This window comes from Crocodylus porosus, unplaced genomic scaffold (genome assembly GCF_001723895.1).
Source record: "Crocodylus porosus isolate Cpor-Errol unplaced genomic scaffold, CroPor_comp1, whole genome shotgun sequence".
NCBI lineage: Eukaryota > Metazoa > Chordata > Crocodylia > Crocodylidae > Crocodylus > Crocodylus porosus.
The window spans coordinates 108,443,480-108,456,650 of NW_017728931.1; the positions used below are offsets into that span (position 1 = coordinate 108,443,480).

Here is a 13,171-nt window from a genome sequence, read left to right on the forward strand (position 1 = left end):
TTGATTGCCTCCCTCCCCCCACACCCTTTCCCTCCCCCATCCACCCACCACAGCAGACTTATCAGCTGGAGGAAGCTGTGTCCAACATGATCGAGGACTGCTGCCAGTTGAGTCTCTGGCCAAATCTCCAGATCCGAATCAACTGAATCAAATTGGGACAGTGTTTCAAATCACAGAATCAAATCACTGTCCCTCTAAATTGGCAGAATCTGAAGCAAATGCTTGCTGCTGTGCACAGACCTACTTGTTACCGTCCCCAAAATTTTCAAATAGGGAAAAATTATTGATTTTCTTTCCTTTAGCAAATGAGAATATTGCCCAAATTTTCTTTTTCTCTGGTATATATGATGAGGATGGAAATTGGTGAATAAGCCTTAAATGTAACAACTAACTTGTTTTGGGTATACTAACTATCACAAATGAGGAAGAAACTTCATGCTAGTGGCAAGTTATTGAGTAATTATTGGATCTCCAGTAGATCTCAGAAGCTCCAACTATGGACCAGGTTCCTACTGTTAGGTGCTATCTAAGCATATAATAAAGAGGAGTTTAAAATCTATGTATGACGGGATGACTGATTTGACAGGCTTTACAATTCTTCTGAAATGCCTGGGATTTGTCACTATCATGCATATGGCATCTGGTAGAATGGACAATCGGTCTCAGCTAACATTGATTTTTCTATGCAACAAGATGAGATGTAACACACAACATTTACAGAATGGAATAGGGGGAAATACAGAATGGAATAGGGGGGGAAAATACATGTGTAAGGGCTAATGGAAAGTCTTTTTCGTCAGGTGAACATTTAGTATAAAGAAATATACAAAAGGAACAAAAGGCAAAGGCAATTCCTTTTATGTTGGCTGCAAATTACATTTGATAAAGCCATATCAGTACTAGACATTAGAACAACTTTAGCCTAGGGAAGTGGTACTTCATCTCACCAATTCTTCATAGTTAGCTGATCCCCATGAAGAAGTCTATGGAATGCAAGCTTTATTGAAGGGTAGAATAGATGTACAGCCCTTGTGATTCGAAAGATGTCTTTAACATAGTAAGTCTAAGCTAGTGTCAAAAACATTTTCCTGATATGGCAACCAAACAAAAACAGCAGCTCTGAGAGGTGTGAACTAACCCATTTATTCCAAAGGTATATTCATTGTTAAAAAACAAATAAAGGTACTTTAGGAGATGCATTTAGAAACAAATTATGCAACACCTGTATTTACTCAAGCTTATAGATGCAAATATAAGTGGCTAAATAGGCAAGACACAAAAATTAGCAGTAGTTATAAAGATAGCTGGTATTATTTACCTCCTTTGAGTGATGCTGACTGAAGCAGCAACTTTAATAACTAAAAGTTCATGTACTAAATACGGACTAGATTCCATCTTCTTTGTCTAGACAAACCTCAGTCTGGCTCAAGAGAAGCATATAGTCCTAGTTTTGTAGACCTGGACCACAGACCACAATTAAAAAAGGAATTTGGCCTACTGAACATAGTGAATATCCTGTAGGGTTTGAGATTGTTGGGATTTTTGTAAGCCCTTTCTGTTTTTCCTGCTGTCTTGCTGAAGTCTTACAGTAGCAACAGGTGACAGGTCTACCAAAACAAAAAAAATCTTCCAGTTAATAGTTACACTTGGAGTGCCAGCAGTAGTATTGTGGTTTCTTTTGCACCTCTCTTAAAATACCAGTGCATTACCTAACTGAATAAATACAGTGGCTTAGCTATCATAATGGGTCTTCCTAAAATTATAATAAGTAAAATGCATTCAGAAGGCAGGTGAAGACTTGAGGTCAGTTTTGTTCCTACAGCTGATACCCATTTGTCTCATAGTGAGAAGTGGAGAGTTTCTTAGAATGCTAAAGGAGATGGATGAATTATTTCACAAAAGTCGGTTTTTTAATGCTCTGAACCAAACACTAATAACTTATGGACTTTTGCTCCATGCTAAATGGAGCCTTGAGAGAGAGCTTTTGTTGAAGAGGAAGTAGGTCTGTAGGCTGCCTAAAAGAAAAGAAACTATTCAGTATTTTCTGTCCTTTCTTTCTTTGAAAAAATTCAGTAGGAGTTAAAGTAAATCCAAGCTATTATAGTGCTTTGTGGAAAAGCTGCTACTGGAGTAAGCAACCAAGAGAGATAGTGAAGAGAGGTTGAAGCCTGATCAGTTTTCTTACTTTTGATTTCTAAGAGAAATCTGTCAGGCTTTCACCATGATTTCAATGTCATTTCCACCACTCTGAATCTTCCATCTGGATGTGTCTTCCTTTTCTTTTTAGATATACAATCAGCGCTTCAATTTATTTTTGCATAACATATTTCCTTATGTGCCCAGTCTACAGATGGTTATGAGTTTTATAGCCCTCAGCTAATCGATATGAATATTTAGGGACTCAAGTTTTTAATTCCAGAGATCTCTAAGTTGGTACCTTAAGTCAAGCAGAATAGTGATTGGCATGTATGTGTATTTTTCTAGTTTGTCCCATTAGGCACATGAGAAGGTGTGATACAGCTTCAGCAGCATAATTTAAAAGTTTTGAAGAATGCATTGTATGTTATAATATAAAATAAAGACAAATAAGTAAGAAAGAGACAATGTTCCTTAGAAAAGACAATTTCCAGGGAATTTTAAAAGATGGAGGATTATGTGTATCAAGCAGCAAAATGGAATTGAATGACAATTGTGTCTCTCATAACTTGGAAGAGGAATGGATTAGTTCAGGGGTAGGCACCCCTGGCAAGGGTGCCAGCCCATGTGCCTTGGGGCGGATGGCAGGGAAGAGGCTGGGGCTGCACTGCCACAACAAGGATTGGGCACCTTGCGGTTCCTGCACTGTCTGCCCCAGCACACCAACATCTTACAAGTTGAGGTTCCAGGTAGGTGTTTTTGTCCCTCTGCCCAAAAATGTTGACAACCCCTGGATTAGCTGTTGAACATTGTCTGAAATACAGGGCTGATGTTTTAACCTTATCAGAACATGTTTTAACAATGCAGAACATTTTTGATTAATTCAAAGTAATAGTTTAAACTTGTTTGTCAAAAAATGATGGAAGGCAAGTTTCTATATGTGTAAAATCATTTTGTCGATCCAATTTTCCAGGAAAAAAAATGGTTTTGACAGTAAATTTTAGACCAGTCTTGATGTTTTGTCGTGACAGTTTGAATGTTTACATCTATTAGCTTGTTTGCCTTGATCTTGGTTATAGTAAATAAATCTTGTTATCAGCACTGAAGATATTTTGGTCTGTGTTGCAGTCAAGCATCATGACAATTCTCCTTGTCCCCTGCCTCATTTTACTTTTAAAGCCTCAGGAGAAGTATGTCTGGAGCTAAGGAATCTGTTTTCCTCTTCTTTCAAGATCTTGTATAGACAAAATAAGTCTCTTTCATTCCACAATATAACAAGCCTCTTGGCATATTTGAGTCAGTATTTCTCCTTGATCCTAGCCTTTCTGTGCGCATCTTCTGGTGAATGAAGACTGTCCTCTTCTTATTTTGTTATGTGAAGGGAAAATCATTGCTACTTTTTTCTACTTCTTTTAATTTAATTAACTCATGACTTTTGGGTTAGTTGTCACCCCAGCATCTGAGGCAGCAGCTACAAAATAAGAGATGTGAGGCATCTCTCTGTCTTCAGACTTTATCCAAAAAACAGCACCAAAAGCAAAAGAATTTGCAGCAGGAGTAGGGAGCTGAGAAACTAAGGTCTGCTATAACTACAAGATGCAGGGCAGTCTCCTACTTATATGTGAGGATCCTGACTGAAAGGGGAAGCAAGTCATTGCTCAGGCCCTCTTAGTTCTAGAAAAGCAACTTCAAAGTGAGAGACGGGCTGGTTCTTTGGTCTTGTGACAGAGTTTTTAAGTGACATCAGCTAGTTTTTCAACAAGAAAAGTTTGACCGAATGTGGCTAAAACCTCACTTGGAATTCACAAGTTCAAGTTGTCTCCTGAGATCCCTGCAGACAAAATCCTCCCATGAAACCTAGAAGGTAGAATTCCCACTCAACACATTCAATGTGTGAAGTTATCCAGTGCATCTGCACGTCTAGTTTTTTGTTATCGCTGAAAGTAAGTGTTAGACGCACTCTTGCTTTATTTATCTGATGCTTGTGCCCTTGAATAGATGTTAGAAAGATAATGTCAGAGTGAAAAAATGATTGTGCTGTTGCTGTATTTCTTTTGGCATTTGTTTGGAAAGACCAATTTTAGCACTTATCTTTCTCCACTGGGTTGTCTTCTACTGTTTATCACTAGGATGTTTATTGGCATTTCATTAATCTTGTTTATAATGTAAAAATTCTAAGCCATCAATTCAGAATTCTTTCTCTTAAATAGGGCAAATCCTTTGTGATTGGAAATGACCGATTTGAATTTGAAGCGTCTGTTAACAAATTAGCTGATGGAACATTCTCATTTGAGAGTCAAAAGGTCAGTGTGTTAAAATTGTCTTCAGTTCATTTTGTCCAGTTACAACACTGCCAGTTACACACAGTGTGCATACATGTGCAGATGTCATGTCAGCTGATCCATGTGGGAGATTAAACCATAATGGCAACATCTCATAGAGTCTCCATTGGCTAAAGTGCAAAAGACTATGATTTTTAACCACAGTTTCTGTCCCTAAAATCATATGTTGTTGTTTTTCCCATTATTTCTCTGTGGGTTCAGCTTATTAAGTTATTTAATTGTTCCGTATAGGAATTACCCATAGGAACCCTGGACCATTTTATGTAGGGATTGAGGAAAGAAGAGGTGTTATGTAGCCTGGTTAAGATGACTGAATAGGGAGCTAAGGAAAGTAACTTCTGAGTTCTCCCCTACCTGCAACTTTCCTTTGATTCAATTTGTCCATCTCTAAGAATGGGAAAAATTGAGATATTTTACTATTGCATCCTAGCTTCTGTAAAAAAAACAAAACAAAAACAAAAAGTTTTTTAGCCCGTATACTGTATTGTAATTTAAGCTCATAGACACTGTTAAAACAAAGCCTGAGTAAATAAGCTTTCCTAACCTTACTGGCTAAGTTTTGAAGAAAGATGTCTATGCAGCATTTTGATGAATAATGTCCAAATGATTGGAACATGGCATTTATATTAATGTATGTGTGTTGTATGTTTTCTGTCTTTCACTGCTTGGGGCCTCTTGTCATGGCCACCATCTTCCAATGCAAGTAGCATTGTATGGGTCAAAGCTCTTTGTTTTGTTAGAGGGAGCAGGCTGCACTACTGAGTACATGTGGCCCCCATTGTCTGGCAGGAGTGTACTGTGTCCGTAATAATGATGTGCCTCCTTGTGTGGAAAAGAATTCATCAGGTGTAGAGCTGCTGAAAGTCTCTATATACAGTATTGTAGCTCCTTGAACACCCTATTGCTGTAATATATTTCACATCAGTGAAAATTTAATGATCCCTTGACAATTTGGGTATTTTTCTTCCTTGACCCTTACCAGGTTCTGATTGCTGTAGATTAGATTTATTACCAAAATTTTCCCTGAGTATATTTGAACAAGAATACACAAATAGAACATAAATTTGGAATGTTTTAGGTTGTTTTTCTTTCTTCATTCTTTGCATTAAGAATTGTAGGACAACAAAATTATCCATGCTGATACAGATATATTATCATATTTTTCTAGTTTTCCTACAGTGCAAATGAAACTCTACCACTTGATTTATCCATTAAAACAGATGGGGTCAAGATTGACAGCAACCTGACAGGTAAGTATGAAATATGGGTTTACCAATAGGGAAACTACCATATGTTGAGATTTATTACTATAATAAATTTTGTCGCTTTGAAGATAATATTACCATTTCATGTTTTACAGTTTGGGGTGAATCATTTAATTGTATATGACTTTATAACCTCCTGAATTAACTGTCAATGTTAGCATCTTTAAAAATGCCTTTAACATTTAAACTATTTTCAACCTTTGGTTCTGCTTTGAAAAGTAATTCTTTAAAAATAGTACTGTGAGCCTTATTGTTATCATGTAAAATTGTAATTTGTTAAAATCTTTAAAATTCTGTAAGTTAAAAAAAACTTGAATTTAGTGCCATCTCTACAGATTGGGATTTGGTCTCAAAACTATACCCCAGATCATCACTAATACAGTCTACAGTCTTCCTTTGTTTTGGCAATGAACAACCACAGATATATTCAGTGTGTTTTCATCTCATTATTTTATTCATTTATTTCTATGGCAACAAAAACTGTGTTAAGTAGTTTACAGGAAAAAGATTGGTTCCTGCCATAAATTGCTTGTTTGTTTATTTTTGCAGCTCTTAGTTCATAATGAAGTAAATGTCAATAAAATCTTTGGCCCCAGTTATGCCCTGTCCTGGCAACCCCAGTGAAATCATTGGGAGCTGGTTCACCCACATAAAACAGTTTTAGGTTTAGGACATAATGCATATCACCTTGCATCCTCAGGCAGAGGATATTTAGAGTCCTTTCAAGAGTTTATATAGGCAAAAATGTCCCTCTTGGGAAGTTGGTGTGTATGTTATTGTAAGTCAGCATCAGAGACTGATGAGTTATATGGTCATGGAAAAAAAAACATTATTTTTGTATGCATAATAATAGTTAAACTGATCCTTTATAGGCAACAGAGAGACATGGGTTTTAAAATCAATTTTCCTTTGTTGGCCTTGCAGTACTGAGAACACTTGATGCTTCATGCCAGGTTTCTCTAATGGCAAGATCATGTTATAATGATACAGCATCATAATCTCCATTCCAAAAAGCTGTGATGTTAAAAATATAGAATTTTAGTAGGAGCTTGCACAGAAAAGCTAAGCTGTTATTCAGATACAGATTTACAACACCACAAAGGGGAGACTGAAAAATACAAGCAAATAGCTTTTCTCTCTCCTCTACAAAATGTTTTTATCCAAATTCTCCCTTGCTTTAAAATTTCTTTGCCATCTGAAATTCACAGTATAATGGTCTTTATGCACCTTAAAATGAATTGACTTTAGATATTTGGGAGCTGCTGAGAAGCTACTCAATTATTTCAATTCTGGCACTTTTGAACTCACCAGTAAAAGAATCCCTTCATTGTATAAAACACTTAGTGAATACTAAGTTAAGAGAGCATTTTACATTTCAAACCTCTGGGGTTTCTGAACAGTATGGAATCCAATATATCCCTTTTATCCTTTGTCCTTTTTATCAATGATTCCACAGCTGGTATCTAAGGGTGATGGATAAGAGTCTAAACCTAATGTGACTGGCTTGCTGCCGGTACATTTAATGAGTTGATCAGTGAATGAAGAAGACTGCTTAACACTTTAAAGCTCTAGCTCTGTGTTGCTTCTGTGCATCTGGATGCGAGAGGGCCAGCAAGGTACTGCAGTAGTAACTTTGTTTCCAGGAGAGGGGAAGAATATGGAGGCTAACAGAGTAATTCAGTAAATATGTTCCCTCATTTTGCCAGATTGCCATGTGGTAGTGTGGGTGAGTATTTCAGGGTATGGGTACAAAAAGGGAGGATTTGTTTAAAAACACTGGTTGTTAAAGTTCCTCTGCAATCTCAGTCTATTACCAATTTGGGTGCTGGATTAGGAAAGCAATCTGTTTCATATTGCAAATTGCTTTCACAAAGAAATGGCAAAAGCTTTCCCTGCTGCTCCTTGTGCAGTCTGTTCCAAGGATAAAGGAAAATGTTAACTCTGGAGTGATCAGACTAGCTCCTTCCTTTAACTAAATCATTCTGTAAAAATCATGTACTGGTGGGATCAATTAATAAAAATCCTCCAAGTCACTTGCCTGCGTCTTCATGATGTCTGTGCCACATGTGGTCAGTCCTACTTTCTTGCTATCACAGGATGGCTCAGTGCTCCTAAAAGGCAATGAATCTATCCAACCTAGATAGAAAGAGCACTCCTCAACCAAGAGTTGACTGTGACAGATACCAGCATCAAGTCCATCCCCCAACACCCTGAAAGGAGATCTCTTGCCAACACTCGTATCCTAGAAAAAGTCTGGCATGCCATCAAGGAAACAAAGAACTATAAGGTAATTGGACTGGATGCCATTACCTGGTGAAATCTACAAATGAATGGCAAAGAGCTGGTACTGAGACTCCACACATGTATTGTTTGAATTGCTCAAAGCAACCATCCTTGCCATTCAGTATGCCAGTGACCATGCCATCCTTATGCACATTGAGGAAAACCTCCAGGCTGCGCAGGATCTTTTCAGAGAAGCCTACCAAACTTTGTGCCTCTCTGTCAACATAAAGAAGACTGAAGTGCTCTGTCAGCCTGCCCTGGGCCATGAATGTGACTCACCCCCCCACACACACACACACACACACTCAAATTACCGTCAACGCTAGGACCTGGGAGGTAGTCAAGCACTTTCCTTACCTTGGTAGCCACCTCTCTTAGAGTGAAGATTGATGAGGAGATTTACCATAATTTCCCTCCTTTGGGAAAGTGCTTTGGCATGTCTTTCTTCACTGTGATCTCTGGAAAAATGCCAAAATCTAGGTCTATAATGCAGTTGTCATCCCTGCTCTCCTCTACAGATGTGAAACATGAGTGACCTATCATCATCATCTGAAGAACCTGGAGAGGTCTCACCAATGATGCCTCAAGAAATTCCTCCACTGCAAATGGGAAGATCTCCATGCAAATGCCAGCCAGCATCCTTGCTAAAACCAGTGTTACCAGCAGTGAGTCAGTGATCCTCAAGCACCAGCTTCTCTGGAACAGACACTGTGTGCAAATGAATGCTTGACTCCCAAAACAAGTGCTTTACTTCCAGCTTAGTAACATCCCAAGACATCACAGTGTCCAGAGGAAACACTAAGGACACATTGAAGGTATACTTAAAGAAAATGGATGCCAACTTCAAGAATTGGGAAGAGCTGGCTGCCAACCAAGTGGTGCCACAACCTCAACAAATCAACAGCCCATTTCAAGGTAAAGCATCTTGTCTTCAAAGCAGAGAAGAGAGAGCAGAGGAAGGAGAAGGAGAGGAATACCGGCCTGAAGCCTACTGCCTCCTACAGAAAGACCTGCAACTTCTGTGGGTGGATCTGTGGCTCAGGGATTAGGATCTTAAGTTGCCTCAAGGCCCATCAGTGAGCTGTGAATCAAGGGATTGCTGACAACTAGTACTAAAAGCTTCTTCAGTCTGGAATAGACCCATTTGACACCAGTGTCACACTATCATCTTGAAATCTAGTAAACCGTTTTGTTGATAATGCACAAGCATAAAGTCTGCTTCTTTTGCACTCAGTGGCAATAACTCTTCAGAGTTATTCATCATTTTGGGTAGGGGAGAGCAGCTGTAGTGTGTAGCACCACTGTATCCTTCATGCTTGGTAAAAGAATAAGAGTGGTGATGAGAAAAATAATGAATGGGAACATATGACTTCACTTTACTTCTCCAAATGAATGGACAGTGACATAGGAGGAGTGGTTGTTCCTCAAGGGAGCGATCCTCAATGCACAAGCTAATCTATTCCATCTCAGAGGAGAGGCAGCAAGAGGGCACAGCAGTCCCCCTGGCTCTCCAGGGACCTAGCAGACCTCCTGAGGCTAAAAAGAAAGGCCTACACAGGATGGAGATTAGGATTCACCTCCAAGGAGGATTATTCTGCACTGGTCCGGTCCTGCAGGGAGCAAACCAGGAAAGCCAAGGCTGCAACTGAACTCCAACTAGCTTACAGCATCAAGGACAATAAAAAGTCCTTTTTCAGTTATGTGGGGAGCCACAGGAAAAGCAAGGGCAACATTGGGCCCCTGCTGAACCAGATGGAACAACTGACACCCAGGGAAAAGCCAACCTATTAAATGGGTACTTTGCATCAGTCCCATGGGACACTCATGCCCACTACGGGACAGGGAGGTCCGGGTGAGGGAAATCCCCTGCCCTCCATTAATGCTGACCTCGTAAAGAACACCTTCAGAGGCTGGATACCTTCAAGTCAGCCGGCCCTGACAATCTACATCCCAGGGTACTCAAGAAGCTGGTAAGCATCATAGCCTAGCCCTTGGCATGGGTCTTGGAGAACTCCTGGTGCTCTGATGTAGTGCCCAAAGACTGGAAGAAGGCCAATGTGGTGCCTATCTTCAAGAAAGGGAGGAAGGTGGATCCGGCAGACTATAGGCCCATCAGCCTGACTTCTATCCTAGGGAAGATCTTAGAAAAGTTTATTAAAGAGGCCATCCTTAACAGACTAGCTGACAGCAGTATCCTGAGGGATACCCAGCATGGGTTTGTTGCAGGTATGTCTTGCTTGACCAACCTCATTTACTTTTACAACCAGATGACCTATCACCTGGACAAGGGAGAAGAGATTGATGTCATATATCCTGACTTTAAAAAAGCCTTCAATCTGGTATCCCATGATCACCTCTTGGTGAAACTGGCCAACTGCAACCTTGGGTCCACCACGATCTGCTGGCTGGGAAATTGGCTCCATGTTTGGACCCAGAGGGTGATAATTGACAGAAGTCAGTCATCATGGTACCCTGTGACCAGCGGGGTCCCCCAAGGCTCTGTCTTTGGACCCATATTGTTCAACATCTTCATTAATGATGTAGACATTGGAGTCAGAAGCGGACTGGCCAAGTTCGCTGAAGACACCAAACTTTGGGGCAACGCATCCACACCTGAAGACAGGAGGGCAATCCAGGCTGACCTGGACCGGCTCAGCAAATGGGTGGAAGAGAACCTGATAGTGTTTAACACTGAAAAATGCAAGGTTGGGAGGAAAAACCTGCAGCATCCTTATAGGCTTGGCAGTGCTATGCTGGCTAGTACCATGAAAGAAAGAGACTTGGAGGTCATCATTGACCACAAGGTGAACATGAGCCTGCAATACGATGCTGCAGCTAGTAAAGTGTCCAAAACGCTGGCTTGCATCTATAGATGCTTCTCAAGCAAATTCCAGGATGTCATTCTCCCCTTGTACCCAGCCTTGGTGAGGCCACAGATGGAGTACTGTGTCCAGTTTTGGGCCCCACAATTCAAAATGGATGTGGAAAAGCTTGAGAGAGTCCAGAGAAGAGCCACATGCATGATCAGAAGTCAGGAAAACAGACCTTACGATGACAGGCTGAGAGCCGTGGGGCTCTTTAGCTTGGAAAAGTGCAGGCTCAGGGGTGATCTGATGGCCACCTATAGGTGTATCAGGGGTGATCACCAGTATCTGGGGGAATGTTTGTTCACCAGAGCGCCCCAAGGGATGACGAAGTCGTACAGTCATAAACTACTGTGAGACCATTTCAGGCTGGACATAAGGAAGAATTTCTTTCCTGTCCGAGCCCCCAAGGTCTGGAACAGCCTGCCATCGGAGGTGGTTCAAGCACCTACACTGAACACCTTCAAGAGTAAATTGGATGCTTATGTTGCTGGGATCCTATGACCGCAGCTGACTTCCTGCCCTTTGAGTGGGGGGCTGGACTTGATCATCTTCCGAGGTCCCTTCCAGACCTAATGTCTATGAAATCTATAGTAGCATCCTAGAATTACCTTTAATGAATTTCTATACATTTGTAGAGAAAAGCAGCAGCAATAGATTTTTAAAGTGCTAGATCGTAGACATTGCCAGACCTCTAGGACCTAGGATGGTCAGTATGTGACTTGATGGGGAAAATTGTATTGTGGAAAAAAGATCAGCTCGATTCCAGAGTGTCTTTCCCGTTCTGTTTATTGAAATTCCTTGGCTGTATTTCATCTCAACAAGGAACCTTCTTCAAATGCTGTCATTGCCAAGTTACTTGGTAAACTGACTAGCAGGCTAATCACCTGCTCTACTCTTCTGAGATGCTGTTGCCCTTCTTCAGCCTATCTGATTTCTTCTATGGTAATCATTGAGCATCTATCCAAAAGTTTTCAAACAAATCTGGCCTCTTCTTGTGATGGTATGCTACTCTCCTATATCTCCTAAGCCTCACTTGTAGCTGGAAAAGATTATTTTGCTTAGGGAGTGTGCATCACACCAGAGACATAGCTCTGGAACTTTATCTTAACCTGATTGAGACTGTTGGTTCATGGTTCATCAATAAAAGCAATGTTGTTCAGTAGGCAGCATGACAGCTCTGTTACGGTCTCCAAAGGGACGGTTGGCTTTTCTAGTTGCTAGGTAAGGAACTGAGATTTAACTGCAACTTCATGCTCAATTGATGCAACTCAAAATGAAAAAAGAAATGGAATACAAAAGCTGCATAGCCCTTAAATGAATACTGTTTTGGTAAACAGATATCACTGGATTTTAGGAAAAAAGTCATGCTGGACAAGTCTACATGAGACACTTGGAGCACAGTAGACTAATTCTACTGCTCATTAGCATGGCAGACAAAACCCATGCCAATGAGCTAATTCACAGTAGTGTACTGTGCATTAGCATCACCTAAAATGCGTGTGTTGGCACTACTGCACAGTAGTGTTCGTTATGGCACATTTATTTTGTACCTGTCCTTACCATTAATGCATGTGTAGACATGTCTGCTTTTAGTCTAGAAAATCCAAAATGGACTGCTCTTACCCTATCACGGGGGTACTGCACTGCTCAATTCCCTCCATAATAAAGAAGGGGACATTTTCCTTAGGACTCTAGAATATCACTCTGTCTGAAATGGTCTGGATTGTTCATTTTCAGTACATTGATGGACCTGTTTGTTTCAGCTAGCATTTGAATAGCTGTGTAGAGAGCATTTAGTACTTAATTATGAGCCCCAGCCATATATAATGGATGTTCAGATTGAAAAGTATTTGGATTGGTAATTCTAAATAACTGGTAGCATTTAACGCCTGTGTATATCTGGTATATATTCAGTACTCAGTTGGCAGAAAGTAAACATATTTGCCTTGTTCTGTATTAATGTCTTCATATGGATAAATACAATATGTAGACTTGAATGAAAGGGAAATTCTGGATATACCACTACAGCTTTGGTTTCCCATGACAGTTGAATGAGCATACTCTTCAACTGCCTCTCGTCAGTGCAGAGGCGGAAAAGGATCTTGGAATTGCTATTGATGCCAAAATGAACATGGGCCGGCAGTGTAGGGCTGCAGTCAGGAAAGCCAACCATACCTTGTCATGCATCCACAGATGCATCTCGAGCGGGTCCAAGGAGGTGATCCTCCCTCTCTATGCAACAGTGGTCAGGCCACAGCTGGAGTACTGTGTCCAGTTC

At 40.4% G+C, this 13,171-nt stretch overlaps 1 protein-coding gene across 2 annotated transcripts in view; it reads left to right on the forward strand.

Moving 5' to 3' along the window:
* PLXNB2 (plexin B2) overlaps nucleotides 1-13,171 on the forward strand; it is a 149,595-nt gene that overhangs the window by 70,000 nt on the left and 66,424 nt on the right. For both annotated transcript variants that reach the window (XM_019543463.1, XM_019543465.1), the window contains exons 11-12: nucleotides 4,347-4,439; nucleotides 5,647-5,728. In XM_019543463.1, coding sequence (XP_019399008.1) covers nucleotides 4,347-4,439; nucleotides 5,647-5,728 — 175 coding nt within the window. The remainder of the gene's footprint in view (nucleotides 1-4,346; nucleotides 4,440-5,646; nucleotides 5,729-13,171) is intronic.